Source organism: Onychostoma macrolepis, chromosome 18 (genome assembly GCF_012432095.1).
Source record: "Onychostoma macrolepis isolate SWU-2019 chromosome 18, ASM1243209v1, whole genome shotgun sequence".
Lineage (NCBI taxonomy): Eukaryota > Metazoa > Chordata > Actinopteri > Cypriniformes > Cyprinidae > Onychostoma > Onychostoma macrolepis.
The window spans coordinates 21,503,613-21,521,912 of record NC_081172.1 but is presented as its reverse complement, the minus strand read 5'-3'; the positions used below and the strand labels follow the sequence as shown (position 1 = coordinate 21,521,912).

At 37.2% G+C, this 18,300-nt stretch overlaps 1 protein-coding gene across 1 annotated transcript in view; it reads right to left on the bottom strand.

The window, feature by feature from the left end:
- Positions 1–11,428, bottom strand: part of gas8 (growth arrest-specific 8) — a 55,556-nt gene extending 44,128 nt beyond the window's left edge. Inside the window, 1 exon segment of the mRNA XM_058751016.1 lies at positions 11,289–11,428. Within this exon segment, the coding sequence (XP_058606999.1) occupies positions 11,289–11,291 (3 nt within the window). The 5' untranslated portion in view covers positions 11,292–11,428.
- Positions 11,429–18,300: the final 6,872 nt, after the last annotated feature.

Below are 18,300 nucleotides of genomic sequence, written 5' to 3'. Positions count from 1 at the left end.
TTCAAGTCGAACACACCAAATGAGTCCCTGTCCCCCACATTAGGTGTTGTTTTGAAATTACAGTGAACTGCAAAAAGCAAGTACTCCAAAAGTGAGAAGCGGCGCTGCGATGCATCCACCAGCTGCATGCAAAAGCAGAGCACAGCGCTGCGCTGCGCTTCCGCCACAATGTAAAGTGATAAACAGCGCAAGTCGCTTGATCCATTCAGATGTCAAATCTCGCTTCGCTTCATGTCATCTTTCCACTCATTAGGGCTGGACGATATGGCCAAAATTGATATCACAATATATTTCTTAATTTCGGTCGATACAAACTATAAACTAACAAACACTTACCAGTCAAAGGTTTTTGAACAGTAAGATTTTAGTTTTTTAAAGAATTCTCTTCTGCTCACCAAGCCTGCATTTATTTGATCCAAAATACAGGGAAAACAGTAACATTTTGAAATATAAATAAGTTATTCCTGTGATTTCAAAGCTGAATTTTTAGCATCATTTCTCCAATCACATGATCCTTCAGAAATCATTCTAATATTCTGATTTTCTGCTCAAAAAACATTTATTATGTTAAAAACAGCAGAGTAGAATCTGATTCTCTGCCAGTAGGAGGCGCTTTGACACCGGTAGAACTAGCGGTTTCCCCAGTTATGGCTGTAATCTAAGCAGCTCCGCTCATGAACGCTACTTTACCAGATAAAATGAAAATGCCATCAAAACTATTCTGAAGACAGTATGTTCCCTTCAGAGATACATTCATATAAATCACCTGCTTTTTGAAACGTGCAGTGGGAAACACTGGTAATGTATATCAAAATATCGGAAATGTATTTAAAAATCATATCACCGTTATTGAAAAAAAATTATACCGCGATACATATTGATATTGAATTATTGTCCAGCCCTACCACTCATCAAACTATGACAGGTCCTTTACTGCAAAAAGACACTGTCACTGCGACACTCTAAAGTCATGAAACTATGTGCCATGTGCCTTTTAAAACCATTTTCCTAGGTTTCACTTTATATTGTTGGCTCAGAAAATATGTAAATAAGCATGCCCAGTAGCCACAGCAGTATCCCTTCCAGTTTTAAGCCCTGAACACGCTGCACGATTTTCGGCTGTCCCAGACGAAAGATTGGCATCGTGAAACAATCGTGGTGATTTCTGTGATCGTGGCTCCTAATCGGTGATCTTGTGTCGTACAGTGAGAGCGATTCAAAGAGAGCTGTTATCACGGTCTTGCGACCAAAGATAGCCTATGCTACAGCTTGATCATCGCACAGTGTGTTTGCTGGTACGATTCACGTTTACTGACCAGCCAATAAAAATGCGACATGGTGCTAAAACATAAAACTGCTTGTCTTATCTCATCCCTTCCTCTTCCGCCGCTTCCATTTTTTTTCAGCACACATAAAAAAATTCAACTGCTAAAGTGTGATTTATCGTGCTCTTTTTGTTTACCACTAGCGCATGCTGATGCTGTTTATTCTTTTATAGTAACATGCGTTGTATCGTACGAGTCAATAGGTGTCATCATCTTACAGTCTACACACATGTCGTGGCCAAGTTTATTAGATCCATGTCGCTCAGTGTGACACTAATTAGGTCAACCGGAACCGGGAACATTTCCCAAAACACCCGATGTACTTGTTACATCGTTAGAAGAATGGTATCTACGCTAATATTAGTCTGTTTCTTTCTTATTCCGAGGTCACCGCAGCCACCCAGATCCAGACTGTATCCAGATCAGATGGTCACTGCAGCCACCCGGATCCAGATCAGATGGTGGATCAGCACCTAGAGATGACCTCTACAGCCCTGAACGTCAGCAGAGACCAGGACAACTAGATGAGCCCCAGAGACTGATCCCCAGTGAAGACCCTGTCTCCTAGACAGCCATCGGGACAAGACCACAGGAACCAGATGAGTCCTCTGCACAATCTGACTCTGCTTTAGCCTAGATTTAAACTGCTGATTTTGTCTGGCCAGAGGAGAATGACACTATTTCGACACACTATTTCCCCGTCTAAATACTGTAAAGCTGATATAAAGCCACCCAGCTTTATATCAACATGATGCAAAGCCGCTTTGACACAATTTGCATTGTTAAAAGCGCTATACAAATAATAGTGACTTGACTTGACATGCAGTGATCTTATAGGATTGCTAAAATCGTGCAGTGTGTTTTGGGCTTTAACCACAAATCAGACAGGAGAGCAGATTAACTTCAGTGGACTTAAACTTGAAAAATGGTGTTCCGCAGTTGAAATAAAATTCTTTCTGATGTTTATTTATGTTAATTTCGTGTTTAAGTAAATATGAAAAGATGATCGATTCACGTGTTTGAACTGAGACAATACAGTGATCTGTCACGACACATTGAAGAGCCACAAAACGGTATTTATTGTTTGAATTTCTTTAAAAATTACCTAATTTGAAAGCAGAGAGTCCTGAGACCTTGTTTCATATCAGAAGTAACCTGCTCTGTATTGTCTGTCTGCACGTTGTCAGTTTCCTCTCTGCTCTGCAATGTATTTTTCCCTGCGTGAGAACATGATTTGTAGTGTGAGAGTGGCATTGTTTGTAGGGGACAGCAACAGTAACTAAGGAGGGTGGGTCTTTGCGAACGGTCAATTCAGCACCATAGTACTTTAACTTGCAGTTATTAACACTGTACAAACAGCCTATGTTTTTTTTTTGGGGCAGAAATGCATTTATTATAAATTTTACTGTTATTATGTATATGAAATATTGGTAAAATAACTTTACTTTTATGTAAGATGTTTTGTAGTTTATATATGTTTAGTTTTCTCTTTTTTATTTTTTTACAAATTTCATAGTTTATTATTGCTTTTTGTTTATTTTAAAAACCGTCTCTCTCTCTCTCTCTCTCTCTCGACCACCATCTTACTAATACTAATTCTAAGCAAGAACTTTTTTCTCTTTAGATGGTTAGTTCAATTTTAATTGATGTAAAATGTTAATTCAGTAAGAGCCTGATTAAAGATAAATATCAGTGTCTTATATACATTAGGTGTTTACTATTTACAAATATTAAAGTTCTTAAAGTTTAATTCCACCTAACATTAACATTTAAAAAAAAAAAATTTCATTGCAATAATTTCACATTCAATCCTTAAATTAATGTACAAACAACAAAGACAGTATATTTTTAATATTTGTATAATGGCATCTTTTTTTTATGACTGAAGGCCAGTATCACTGATATCAATGCTGCTGATGTCTCTGGGAAATTGTTTTCCCCCCCCAATATTTGCCCATTGACTAGCCATTCAACATTACAGTATAATTGAGCGCTATCAATTTTAACATTTACAGGTGCATCTCAATAAATTAGAATGTCGTGGAAAAGTTCGTTTATTTCAGTAATTCAACTCAAATTGTGAAACTCATGTATTAAATAAATTCAATGCACACAGACTGAAGTAGTTTAAGTCTTTGGTTCTTTTAATTGTGATGATTTTGGCTCACATTTAACAAAAACCCACTAATTCAGTATCTCAACAAATATATTCAAACGTGAAATAAAGAATATTTCATAAGACCAATAAAAAAAACATTTTTAGTGAATTGTTGGCCTTCTGGAAAGTATGTTCATTTACTGTATATGTACTCAATACTTGGTAGGGGCTCCTTTTGCTTTAGTTACTGCCTCAATTCGGCGTGGCATGGAGGTGATCAGTTTGTGGCACTGCTGAGGTGGTATGGAAGCCCAGGATTTTTGACAGTGGCCTTCAGCTCATCTGCATTTTTTGCTTTCCTGTTTCTCATTTTCCTCTTGACAATACCCCATAGATTCTCTATGGGGTTCAGGTCTGGTGAGTTTGCTGGCCAGTAAAGCACACCAATGCCATGGTCATTTAGTGCCAAATCCTGCTGGAAAATGAAATCAGCATCTTTAAAAAGCTGGTCAGCAGAAGGAAGCATGAAGTGCTCCAAAATTTCTTGGTAAACGGTTGCAGTGACTTTGGTTTTCAAAGAACACAATGGACCAACACCAGCAGATGACATTGCACCCCAAATCATCACAGACTGTGGAAACTTAACACTGGACTTCAAGCAACTTGGGCTATGAGCTTCTCCACCCTTCCTCCAGACTCTAGGACCTTGGTTTCCAAATGAAATACAAAACTTGCTCTTATCTGAAAAGAGGATTTTGGACCACTGGGAAACAGTCCAGTTCTTCTTCTCCTTTGCCCAGGTAAGACGCCTCTGACGTTGTCTGTGGTTCAGGAGTGGCTTAACAAGAGGAATACGACAACTGTAGCCAAATTTCTTGACACGTCTGTGTGTGGTGGCTCTTGATGCCTTGACCCCAGACTCAGTCCATTCCTTGTGAAGTTCACCCAAATTCTTGAATCAATTTTGCTCGACAATCCCCATAAGGCTGCGGTTCTCTCGGTTGGTTTTGCATCTTTTCCTTCCACTCAACTTTCTGTTAACATGCTTGGATACAGCACTCTGTGAACAGCCAGCTTCTTTGGCAATGAATGTTTGTGGCTTACCCTCCTTGTGAAGGGTGTCAATGATTGTCTTCAGGACAACTGTCAGATCAGCAGTCTTCCCCATGATTGTGCAGCCTAGTGAACCAAACTGAGAGACCATTTTGAAGGCTCAGGAAACCTTTGCAGGTGTTTTGAGTTGATTAGCTGATTGGCATGTCACCATATTCTAATTTGTTGAGATAGTGAATTGGTGGGTTTTTGTTACATGTGAGCCAAAATCATCACAATTAAAAGAACCAAAGACTTAAACTACTTCAGTCTGTGTGCATTGAATTTATTTAATACACGAGTTTCAATTGAAAATTGAATAAAGGTCTTTAAAGTACTTTACTTAACATTGTCATTCCAAACCTGTATTTAAATTGCTTTCCTCTGTGGAACATAAAAGAAGATAGTTTGAGACTTCCGGTTATGGCGGAGCTAGAGTGAGACACGGTGCACGGAGCTCCCGAATCATTTAATTTAAAAAACCCTCCATAAAGACATTTATTACGACGAAAGTACGTTATATAAAATAGTAACCTCGAATATTCTGATAAATATGCCAAATCCAAAGAAGACGGACAATAAAAAAGAAGAAACTCAGGAAACGAGACTGCCATTATCTGACCCGCCGCCGTGGTTCCATGCAGAAATGGAAAAAGGTTTCCTCAGAATTCAGGAGTTAATCGACGGACGCCTGAGTAAATTCGCAGAATCCTTGGAGAAAATGGGAAACAAATTGCAGTCAATAAATTCGAGAATGGTGGATGTAGAAACCAAGCAGTTGGAGACGGAAGAGGCGGTAACGGGCCTTCACAAAGATGTCGCGGATGTCAAATTGGCTGTTGACGACAAAATTAAACAGCTAAAAGATAAAATTCATGAACTTGAGAATCAATCTCGTCGTCAGAATTTACGCCTGGTCGGTTTTCCAGAGGGAGTGGAAGGTAGAAATGCTGTGGCTTTTTTAAAGGAATGGCTACCTAAGATCCTGGAACAGGAGGACGAGGTCTACGAAATTGAAAGAGCTCACCTCACCTTGCAACGACGACCAGTGGAGAATGGCAAACCACGGGCCATTCTGATTCGTCTACTTCGGTATGGAGACACACTTAAGATCTTCAATGCGGCCAGAGAAAGGGGCAAGCTTACCTAGGCAACTCCACTTTCATGATATTTCGGGACATGTCATCAACCTTGTTCAGAAAGCGACAAGAATTCAGTGCACTAAAAAGACAGCTATGCAACAACGACGTGTCCTATGCGATGCTTCATCCCGTGACGCTGAGGATTCAGCTACCAGAGGGACAAAGATCCTTCAACTCCAAAGCATCGGCAGAGACTTATCTTCGACAACATCATCCGCACTTGATTGCCGGATAAGACACTAGGAAATCGCATATCAACTAACTCAGGGGTTTGTAAAATATACTAAAGCAATCATCCATAAAGTATGTAAGAATATTTGTACCGAAGTAAGAGGGGTGAGCTAATTTTTTTTATTTTATTTTATTTTCATTTTTGTATTATTTCTTTTTTCTCTCTTGGATGAACATTAATGACTTAATTCTGTCAAGAGTGGACTTTATACCCAAAATCTAATGTGAGAAGAATGCGATTTTCTTTTTGTTGAATTGTTTACGAAAAGGTGTGAATTTTGGGTATGTTACTAGGAATGTTCGAAGTGAATAATACGTTTGTTTGAAAGTACATAATATAAGTATTTGTTGGGATTGACAGAAATTGCACGGGAGTTAGTTAGTTAGGATAAGGTAGAGGAAGTCAAGTTCGACTGTATGTTGTGGTGCATAATCAGTCATGGGGGTTTAAAGTTTCACACTTCATTTGGGGAAGTGGTGGGAGTGGTAGGGGGGTTGGACAGAAGCACAGAACACGTTCAATTTATTTAATTAGCGAGCTGATTGGAGAAGTTTTTAAAGTGCTCTAACTATATATTAATTGTTTTATTTCCATCTTAGTGTCAAGTACACTGAAATATAAGTATGTCACTTGGAATGTCAATGGGTTAAATCAAAGACTTAAAAGGAAAAAGGTAATTCTGTATCTCAGAAAACATAGCATTGGGATTGCCTTGTTACAAGAAACACACTTCAGAATCTTAAAAAACAGTGGCCTGGACAGGTTTTCTTTTCTTCATTTACATCACAATCCAGAGGGGTGGCTATACTTATTGATATAAATAAACCCTTTCAAATGGAATCTGTTGATAAAGACAAATCCGGTAGATATATTATTTTAAGAGGAACGATTTCGATGCAAAGATGACCCTAGTAAATCTATACCGTCCAGAAATGGAGGGTGCTGATTTTATTCATAATATATTCTTAAAATTTGCATGCCCTATTACAGAGCTAATAATTGGAGGAGACTTTAATGTAGTCTTAGACCCAGTATTAGATAGATCGTCCACTAAAGTGTCACCTCTAAGTCAAGTTGCCAAAGCCTTAAAATACGAACTCTGAAGTTATAACTTAATAGATATGGAGATTTAAGAATAAAACAAAAAAAGAATATTCTTTCTATTCACATAGGCATAATAATTACTCCAGAATTGACTATTTTTTTGTTCCAAAAGCGAAGGATTATTTGATTGAATTATGTGATTATTTACCAAGAATACTGTCAGATCATGCTCCTTTACTTATTTCAGTGCATCAATCTCCGGAATTGCCAAATTGTAAACTTTGGCGATTTAGTGACCAACTCTGAAGCGTTGAATTTTATAAATAATAATATAGATAACTTTATGATTACATATACAAACTCTGCTTCTTCAGGTATAATTTGCGAGGCTATGAAGGCATTCTTACGAGGTCAAATCATTAATTATTCTTCTAGTAAGAAAAAACAATATCAATATCAAAAACAATCACAATTACTTGAAAAAGACATTTCAACAATGGAAAGACAACATTCCAAAACTAAGGATGCTCAGCTGTTTCAACAATTGCAGTCAAAAAAATTGGAATATAATATTTTGTCATCCAAAGAAGCAGAAAATGCACTTCTCAGATCACGGCAGAGGTATTACGAACACGGAGACAAAATTGGAAAAGTGTTAGCATGGCAAATAAGAAAAGAAGAAATTAGTAAGTCTATAACTATAATACGTTCTTCAGACAATAAAAATATTGAACACCCAAAATTAATTAATGAAGAATTCTTAGATTTTTATAAATTGCTGTATAAGTCTCAAGGAGTAGAGGAAGCTGAAATCCAAAACTTTCTAAGCAAATTGGATATACCAGTCTTATGTGATAATGACCGAGAAGAACTTGAAAAAGAAATCTCGAAAGAAGAGATTCAATTGGCAGTTGCTGCACTAGCGGGGGGTAAAACACCTGGTTTGGATGGTTTCTCGATGGATTTTTATAAAACTTTTTTTTAAATTAGCCAATCCGTTGCTTTCAATGTATATGGAGGCAATTCATAAAAAAGAATTACCAGAGACTCTAAATCAAGCTTTAATTACAGTTCTGCTGAAACCTGGCAAAGACCCTAATCTATGTACCTCATATCGGCCGATCTCACTACTTAATTCTGATTATAAAATTTTTACTAAAATGATTGCGTTACGTTTAGAGCGGGTTTTGCCTAGTTTAATTCATATGGATCAAACTGGATTCATTAAAAATAGATCCTCCTTCAATAATATACAGAGGTTAATGAATATTATTTACTCGGCAAAACAAATGGATTCTCCAGTGATTGCTCTTTCTTTAGATGCAGAAAAAGCTTTTGACCGAGTAGAATGGCCTTATTTGATAGCTGTTTTGCATAAAATGAATTTTGGTCCAAAATTTATTGATATGATTCGAATGTTGTATGGAAATCCATCGGCAACCGTTCGTACTAACTCTGATCTATCTTCACACTTTAATTTATCAAGGGGAACCAGACAGGGATGTCCTCTGTCTCCACAACTTTTTGCGTTAGCAGTGGAACCCCTAGCCATAACAATACGGACAAACGAATCACTCTCTGGGCTAGAGATAGGAGGCGATGTACACAAAATATCATTGTATGCGGATGATGTAATGTTATATTTAACTAATCCTAAATCATCTCTGCTTATCTCAATTGTTGGAAAACTTTAGAGACATATCTGGTTATAAAATGAATATTAATAAAAGTGTTATGATGCCACTGAACTTGGCTGCGGAGAAAATGCCCTTAAATGACATCCCTTTTCTATGGAATTCAGGAAAGATAGTTTACTTAGGATTAAATATTCCTTCGAAGTTGGAAGAGACATACCATGAACGTTCTTCCTAAATTTTTATATTTATTTCAAACTCTTCCCATTTCTAGTCCACAAAAGTTTTTTAATAATCTCAATAGCTCAATTAGAAAATTTATTTGGAATAATAAAACCCCGAGGGTTAAACTTAAGACATTACAAATGGCATCTAAAAAAGGTGGATTACAACTTCCAGATTTTATGTTTTATTTTTGGGCAGCACAAATGAGAGCGGTATGGTTTTGGCAGAGGAATAGTACTTTTCCACCTGCATGGATACAAATTGAAAGATATCGTGCAGGGGAAATACCTTTGGATAAGGCCCTATTCATCCCCCTGGCTTGTGTTACGAAGGCGTTTAATAACCCATTCATTAGACAAACTTGCAAATTGGCGTTTGAGATCAGGAAAAAATATAATTGGCTACCATCATATGACAACACTCCATTTCACTGTAACCCATCTCTTCCTGAGGCATTAAGAGATGGGATAACACAATTTTGGTATAAAAAGGGAATACAAGTGTTTGGAGATTTATATGAGGAAGACATTCTAAAGACATTTGAACAATTGAGAACAAAGTTTTCTCTTCCTGTTAAACATTTCTTCAAATATTTTCAGGTGAGAAATTATATTAATACAATACAAGGAGGTAATTTAAGGTCCCTCTCTTCACTTCCAATATATAATACTATTAGAGAGAAAAAAGGATCTAAAGGGTTTGTGTCTTACATGTATGTTAATTTCACTGAATTGTATGGGGAGGACACATCATCTTCAAGACTTAAATGGGAAAAAGATCTGGAATGTAACTTTGAACAAGATACTTGGGAACTTATTGAACTGCATTAATCTATGCCTACTGTTAAATGAAAACGATGAAGCACTTTCACATATATTATACATAGGGTATATTATACACCTGATAGATTGCACAAGATCAGCATTTCATATTCAGAATGTTGCCCTAGGTGTAAAACAGAGGTTGGTACATTATTGCATATGTTTTGGAGTTGTTCTGAACTTGAAACTTATTGGAGAAATATAATACAAACTATTGACAAAATTGTTAATGTTAGGCTTCCATCTGACACGAGATTTATGTTATTGGGTGATGAATCAATTCTTCAACTTGATCAAAGGAAGAATTTACGTTTAGTTAAGATGGCTCTGATAGCAGCAAAGAAATGTATAGCTATACAATGGAAATCAGAAGAACCACCAAGTCATATTTTATGGCTTAGAGAACTTTCGTCCTATGTGCCTGTTGAAAAAATAATGATTAATCTGAAAAAAAAGTCATCAATGTTTGAAAAGATTTGGGGCAGATTTATTGCATACATGAATAATTTGGATGTTACATTGGCTGAAAATGCGGACGTGATAATGTAACCCTTCTTGACTTTATTTTTTCCTTATTGATTACTACTACTGGTATTTATTTCTATTATTAAGGTTTTTTTTCTTTTTTTTTTTTTCTTTCCTTTTATCTTACATACCAGCTCAGTGCCTCGCAATAATGTCCAACTATGTGTTCTGTCTAATGAGGATGGTATAGGGGAGGAAGGGTGGTTAGAAAAGAATGTCTACTTGTAAACTGTACGGAATTTGTAAATTGCTGATGTGAAAATAATAAATATTTGATAAAAAAAAAGAAGATAGTTTGAGAAATTCAATCATTTTTGTCCAAACAGTAGAAATCAAGGGTAGCCAAAATGTTTTGGTAACATTCTACAAAATATCTTTTGTGTTTCACAGAAGAAAGTAAGTCATACAGGTTTGGAATGACATGAGGTGAGGAAATAATGAAATAATTTTTAAGCAATCAATTTCTTGCATTCTAGCTCAAAATCAATGCTTTACTGTCAAGTGCATTTCTATGTGACAAAAATGCATTATTACGTTTGTTACAATTGCCGGGACTTCAGTAATATCTATCATTGTCCTGTTTTATTTATTCATTTATTTACTCCAATTGAAGGCCCTATAACCCAGCAAAACATTTACAGGGGAATTCATGGGCTGGATTTGTCCAAGGCCGAATTTTAACCCCAGTCCAGCCCTGGTTACAACATTAACAAAAATCTGTTAATGTTTGTCCCTTCCTTAGCAAAACCATGGACAATTTCTAGTTACCATGGTTTAACTACAATAACCATGGTTTGTTTGTATTTTATTTTTATTTTATTTTATTAAGGTATTTATTTGGAATAAAGGCATGGTTAAATTTCGTAAGGGAAATAGATATTCATATAAATTACTATATACTATTACACGGATGGACACAAGAAAATTAATATACTGTAGGTGATACATTCTCTATTTTGTGGAAATAACATCAGACTTTAGCTTCTAGTAGGCTATATTATTAATCGATACGCTTGCGTCTCACACTTGAACCAACAACAGCAATACTGAGCCACATTCATTTATCCCCGCTGATAGTTCATCTGACAATAAATGCACAGACGACATGATTTTATAAATATTATAAATGATTTTATAAGTATTTTCTTACCATTATTTGTGAGTGCGTTATCACCTCAAATGAAAATAAAGTGGCTTCTCGCGTCCCACGCTGATACTACTAAACAACGGTTTCCTAGCAACATGAGATCTCTTCTTCTGCTGCTGCTGCTGCTGCCGCTTCTTCTTTTTTTTTTATGGTGGTTCAGAAACAAAAAGCGCATTACCGCCACCTATCTCCCAAATGGACCATTGACGCTCATCATACATGAATAAGCGGTTGACACGGTCCATCGAATTGGCAAAAAATAATTAACTCGTTCGCGCCAGTTCATCATGCAGTTTTCAAAGAGAATATACAGAGACCAGATTTGGGCACTGTCCAAGGGATCAACCGTGTGCAAGGAGGCAGGCTGTCATTTCGCTGTGGACTTAAACAAAGAGGACAGAGAGGCGAAGCAAGTGCTTTGGCCACGCATTAAACAAGCTCGAGCAGAAGGGAAAGTGGCGTAACTTACTTTCGGAGTCCTTTTGCATTCATTGAGGGAAAACAATTTTTTTTCCAGGATGATGAAAATTCGGAAATATTGATTTATGAGAGACTCTTTTTGTGATGGATTTATTCTTCAGATCACTGACATTTTCTGTTTGCTAACTGTTCTAGTGGCTTATGTTTTCACTAAAATGTCGTTTATCTTTTTGTTCATTAATTGCAAGGGGACTAAAAAACTAAGTAAAACGCAAAGGTGTATTTTTGTTTTGTAAAGGGCAGAAGTCACATTTCGTTTTTCTACAAGAGACTCACTCTACTGAAGAAGATGCAGCATTTTGTAAGATGCAGTGGGGAGTCTAGTCATGGCTCCAGTCGATCAGCAGGTGTCGCCATATGCCTTAACAATTGCCCTGGGTAGGTTGTGACATTTCAGTCTGACGCTCATGGACATTGGCTTTCTGCTGTGGTTAACTTTGAAGGTATTTTTTGATATTTTCGTTAATGTTTATGGCCATAACAGTAGTGGGCAAAATCAGATTTTATTGTCTAATATTACTACTGTTGTTACACAATTTAAATCGAAATTTCATACAAATTTTGTACTAATTGGAGGTGACTTTAATTTGTCATCCGATGAGTGGCGGGACAGATCTAGTTATACAAGCCACCATTTCAATAACATTATTCAGGAGTTTTGCCATTTAAATTCCCTTACAGATATATGGAGGGTTAAGCATCCTACTGCTAGTCAGTTCTCTTGGGCCAAACCTAATGGCTCCTCTGTGTCACGGATAGATTTTTGGCTCATCACTGAGGAATTTTCTGAGCTTGCTACTAATGTTTCAATAACTGCTGCAACATTGACAGATGATCATTGCATCATATTCATCATATTCAGAAAGAATGGTAAGGAATTTCTCGAAAGGTTTAAAGGTTTTATCCCACAGATTGATATTGAATTTAAAGGGTAAAAAAATGCCTTTTGGTAAATCTCCTGGTTAAGGATGGTTTGACTTCTAATTTTTACATATTCTTAAGGGAGGATATAAAAGATTTATTTAAAGCATTAAATGGGTGTTTTGAATCTAACTCTTTACTTCCAACTATGAAATGGGTTAATTATTCTCATTCCAAAGTCAAACAAAGACAAAAGTATTAAATTTAAATCGAGTCAAGTTATAAGTGAAACTCAGTCTGGTTTTATTAAAGGGTTACTCCACCCCAAAATTAAAATTTTGTCATTAATCACTTACCCCATGTTGTTCCAAACCTGTAAAAGCTTCGTTCATCTTCAGAACACAATTTAAGATATTTTGGATGAAAACCAGGAAGCTTGTGACTGTCCCATCGACTGCCAAGTAAATAACACTGTCAAGGCCCAGAAAAGTATGAAAAGCATAATCAAAATAGTCCATCTGCCATCAGTCAAGTCAAGTCACCTTTATTTATATAGCGCTTTTATCAATACAGATTGTGTCAAAGCAAATTTCTAAATTTTTTAATTGAATTGAATTCAGTGATACCATCATCCAGCTCAGTTCAGTTTAAATGGTATCTGTGCAATCAAGTCGACGATATCACTGGAAATTAAGTGTCCCCAACTAAGCAAGCCAGAGGTGACAGCGGCAAGGAAATTTGCTTCTCCAAGGAACTCCATCGGTGACAGAATGGAGAAAAAAACTTGGGAGAAACCAGGCTCAGTCGGGGGCCCAGTTCTCCTCTGGCCAGCAAAGTCAGATTGTGTAAAGGACTCTTCTGGTTCCTGAGGTCTTGTCCCAATGGCCGTCTAGGTGACGAGGTCTTCACTGGGGATCTGTCTCTGGGGCTCTGTCTCTGGGGCTCATCTAGGTGTCCTGGTCTCCACTGACGTTCAGGGCTGTAGAGGTCATCTCTAGGTGCTGATCCACCATCTGGACTGGATACAGACTGGATCCGGGTGACTGCAGTGACCATCTGATCTGGATATGGACTGGATCGGGTGGCTACAGTGATCTCGGAATAAGAAAGAAACAGACTAATATTAGCATAGATGCCATGATGTAACAAGTACATCAGGTGTTATGGGAAGTGTTCCCGGTTCTGGTTGACCTAGCCTAACAATCCTTTAACGGATTTGAATATTAGAAGTGTATTAGTGTGTTATGTGTACGCCAGGTTAAAGAGATGGGTCTTTAATCTAGATTTAAACTGACAGAGTGTGTCTGCCTCCTGAACAGTGTTAGGTAGATTGTTCCAGAGTTTGGCCGCTAAATAGGAAAAGGATCTGCCACCTGCAGTTGATTTTGATATTCTAGGTATTATCAAATGGCCAGAGATAAGAGCTTGCTCAAGTACTGAAGAGCTAAACCATTTAGGGCTTTATAAGTAATTAACAAGATTTTAAAATCTATATGATGTTTAATAGGGAGCCAGTGCAGTGTTGACAGAACCAGGCTAATGTGGTCATAATTCCTGGTTCTAGTAAGGACTCTAGCTGCTGCATTTTGGACCATCTGGAGTTTGTGCAGAACAACCACCCAATAAAGCATTAATCTAACCTTGAGGTCAAAAATGCATGAATTAACATTTCTGCATTTGACTTTGGTCTCAATTTAGATATATTTGTAAGATGAAGAAACACAGTTTTACAAATGCTAGAAACGTGGCTGTCAAAGGAAAGATTGCTATCAAATAGCACACCTAGGTTCCTAACTGATGACAAAGAATTTACAGAGCAGCCATCAAGTGTTAAACAGTGTTCTAAATTATTACATGTGGGGGTTTTAGGTCCAATAATTAAGACCTTTTTTTTTTTTTTTCAGAATTTAGAAGTAAGAAATTACTCGTCATCCAGTTTTTTATATCGACTATGCATTCCATTAGTTTCTCAATTTGCTGTGTTTCACCGGGCCATGAAGAAATATAGAATGGAGTATCATCAGCATAACAGTGAAAGCTAACACAGCTAACACCAACAATATCAATGTTTCCTGATGATATTTCCCAAGGGTAACATGTAAAGCGTGAAAAGTAACGGCTCTAGTACTGATCCTTGAGGTACTCCATACTGCACTTGTGATCGATATGATACATCTTCACTGCTAAGAATTGATGGTGGTCAGATGAATACAATTTGAACCATACTAATGCACTTCCACTAATGCCAACAAAGTTTTCTAGTCTATTCAAAAGAATGTTGTGGTCGATAGAGTTGAACGCAGAGCTAAGATCCAGTAGAACTAAATGATGTTTTATTAACAAGGTTCGGGAGGAGCACGATCAGATAATCAGTCTGGCCCAGGTGAACCTCATCAGCTAATCACCTTAACAAGCACAACACGTATATATCGTCGCTGTCGGGCGGAATCCTCACATCTCCAAAAAACATAATTTTTCAGGAAATTAAAAAAAAAACTGCATATTTTTTGAGTTATTAAACATTGTATCGTTAAAGTTGGTATTATACCTTATATTGCTATCATATACTGTTGTGTACCAAAATTAACACAACATTTCCCTAAAATCATGTTTAATCGGAGATACAAGATTTATGATTTGGGAGCAGGGAGATGCGAGATTACGCTGTCAATGATAAGAATGGTATGGACACAGACGTCGCTGCTGCCAGCAGTGTTCATCAAAGTCTGCGGTCACGTTGAGCATTTTGACAAGAGACAAGGCTTTAAGGAGCTAATCAAAGCTAATGATTGTGGTTACATACATCTTCCTAAACTCTATTTTAAACGTTAGAGCTATGAGTGATGCGATACCAAAATAAAACGATAAACTGAGGCTGTCTAATAGGCGGAAATTAATCTGCACGCAAACAAAGTCGGCGGTCGCGTTGAGCCTTTTGACAAGAGAAAAGGCTTCAATAGTTAATCAAAGCTAACGACTGTGGTTACATACATCTTCCTAAACTCTATTTTAAAGGTTTAAGAACTATAAGTGATGCAATACAAAAAACAATGAGCTGACTAGGCCGTCTAATAGGCGGAAATTAGCCTAATCTGCTCGCAAATTTACCTTCATGGCTCACGGGCTTCCTTCTGCACTGAAGCATTACAGCTATCGATTTTTGACAAAACAGGCCTACTCAAATGTATCTAACCTAACTGTTTTCACTCGTTATTGTCTAAAAAACAGACAGAGTTAGGCTTACTTGGCGCCAGTAGACAGCCCTTTTTTCTCCCATAAATAAAAACGGGAGAAGAAGAGGTGGAGTTATAAGACTTCTCAGACAGTTGAAGTGTCCAATGGAGTTAACAGATTTGCTCTCAAGCTATTTTCAACACTTTAGATTGGTTAATAACTTGTAAAAATAACAGACCCACGTGGGGACTGACCAATAGCATCGATTTGTGAAAAAATATGAAATTGACAAAATTTGGACATATTAGTTTTCCGCCTGACAGCAACAATATACAGCCAACTCACCTCTGTTCCGTGAAAGTTTTCCAGCATCCCACCTCCACCCCAACTCCTCACTCTTAATCTGATTTCATTCCATTCTTGGGATGGGGGGAGTTCTCTGGGTTCGGGCTCTATACCAAGCTCGGATCCCTCCCTCTGAACTGCACGCCAAATATGCTTTCCAATTGCTCAGTCATATTATATGTTAGTGTGAACTCGTGTATAGAGAGATACAACCACGATCAGATGCTAAGAGCAGGACATTTGTAACTCTAATGAGAGCAGTCTCAGTACTATGAAACGGTCTAAATCCTGACAGATATAATTTTTCTCTAAGAAGGAGTATAATTGGGAGGATACTACCTTTTCTAGCATCTTTGACAGAAAAGGGAGATTCGAGATCGGTCTGTAATTAACTAGATCTTTGGGCTCAAGTTGTGTTTTTTTAATGAGAGGCTTAATAACAGCCAATTTGAAGGTTTTGGGGACATATCCTAATGACAATGACAAATTAATAATAACCAAAAGAGGATCTGTGACTTCTGGAAGCACCTCTTTTAGTAGTTTAGATGGAATAGGGTCTAACATACATGTTGTTGGTTTAGATGATTTAACAAGTTTAAACAATTCTTCCTCTCCTATAGTAGAGAATGAGTGAAATTGTTCCTCAGGGGATCTATAGTGCACTATCTGATGCGATACTGTAGCTGACGGCTGCATGGTTACAATTTTATCTCTAATAGTATCGATCTTGGAAGTCATTACTGCTGTGCTGTTGGGAAATGTCAACACCTGCTGATGCTTTATTTTTTGTTAATTTAGCCACTGTATTGAATAAATACCTGGAGTTATGTTTGTTTTCTTCTAAAAGAGACGACAAGTAATCAGATCTAGCAGTTTTTAATGCTTTTTCTGTAGGATAGGGTACTTTCCCGCCAAGCAATACGAAATACCTCTAGTTTTGTTGTCCTCCAGCTGCGCTCCATTTTCTGGGCTGCTCTCTTTAAGGCGCGAGTGTGCTCATTATACCATGTTGTTGGACTCTTTTCCTTAATCTTCCTTAAGCGTAAAGGAGCAACCATATCTAAAGTGCTAGAAAAGAGTCCATAGTTTCTCTTACATCATCAAGTTTTTCTGCGCTGTTGGATATGCTGAGGAATTGAGATAAATCAGGAAGATTACTTACAAAGTAGTCATTTGTGGTAGAAGTGATGGTTCTACCATACTTGTAACAAGGAGTAGAATTTACAGTTTTAGCTATATTGAGTTTACACAAGACTGGATAATGATCTGAGATATCATCACTTTGCTGCAGAATTTCAACACCATTTACATCAATTCCATGTGACAGTATTACTGTAAATCTAGAGTATGATTTCGACAATGAGTAGGTCCTGACACATGTTGTCTAACCCCAATAGAGTTCAGAATGTCTATGAATGCTGATCCTAATGAATCTATTTCATTATCAACATGGATATTAAAATCACCAACAATTAGGACTTTATCTGCAGCCAGCACTAACGCTAATAGAAAATCATCAAATTCTTTTAATAAAATCTGTATGGTGCCCTGGTGGCCTGTATACAGTAGCCTGTACACACATCACAGGGGATTTATCATTAACACTTGTTTCTCTAGATAATGTTATATGAAGCACCATTACTTAAAAGTTATACTTAAAGCCTGCCCAATATTGCTATAAATTGTAGCAACACCTCCCCCTTTGCCTTTTGGACACGGTTCATTTTTATAACAATAGTCTTGGGGGGTAGACTCGTTTAAACTAATGTATTCATCTGGTTTTATCAAGGTTTCTGTCAAACAGAGCACATCTAGGTTATGATCAGAGATCATATCATTTACAAAAAACACTTTTGTAGAAAGGGACCTGATATTCAGTAAGCCAAGCTTTATCATTTGTTTCTCTGTATTATATACATTTTTTATTTGTTGAACATCAATTAAATTGTTACTCTTAAATTGGTTTGGACGTTTTTTGTATTTCCCAGTTCAGGGAACAGACACAGTCTCTATAGTGATATCTAGATGAAAGAGTCTATGTGCTGAGAATTAACTGACTTCTGTGACGTGAGGCGGCTAGCAGACGGTCTGTTTAGCCAGTCTGTCTGCTTCCTGACCTGGGCCCCAGTTAGTCAAGTACGAACTATGTGCCATA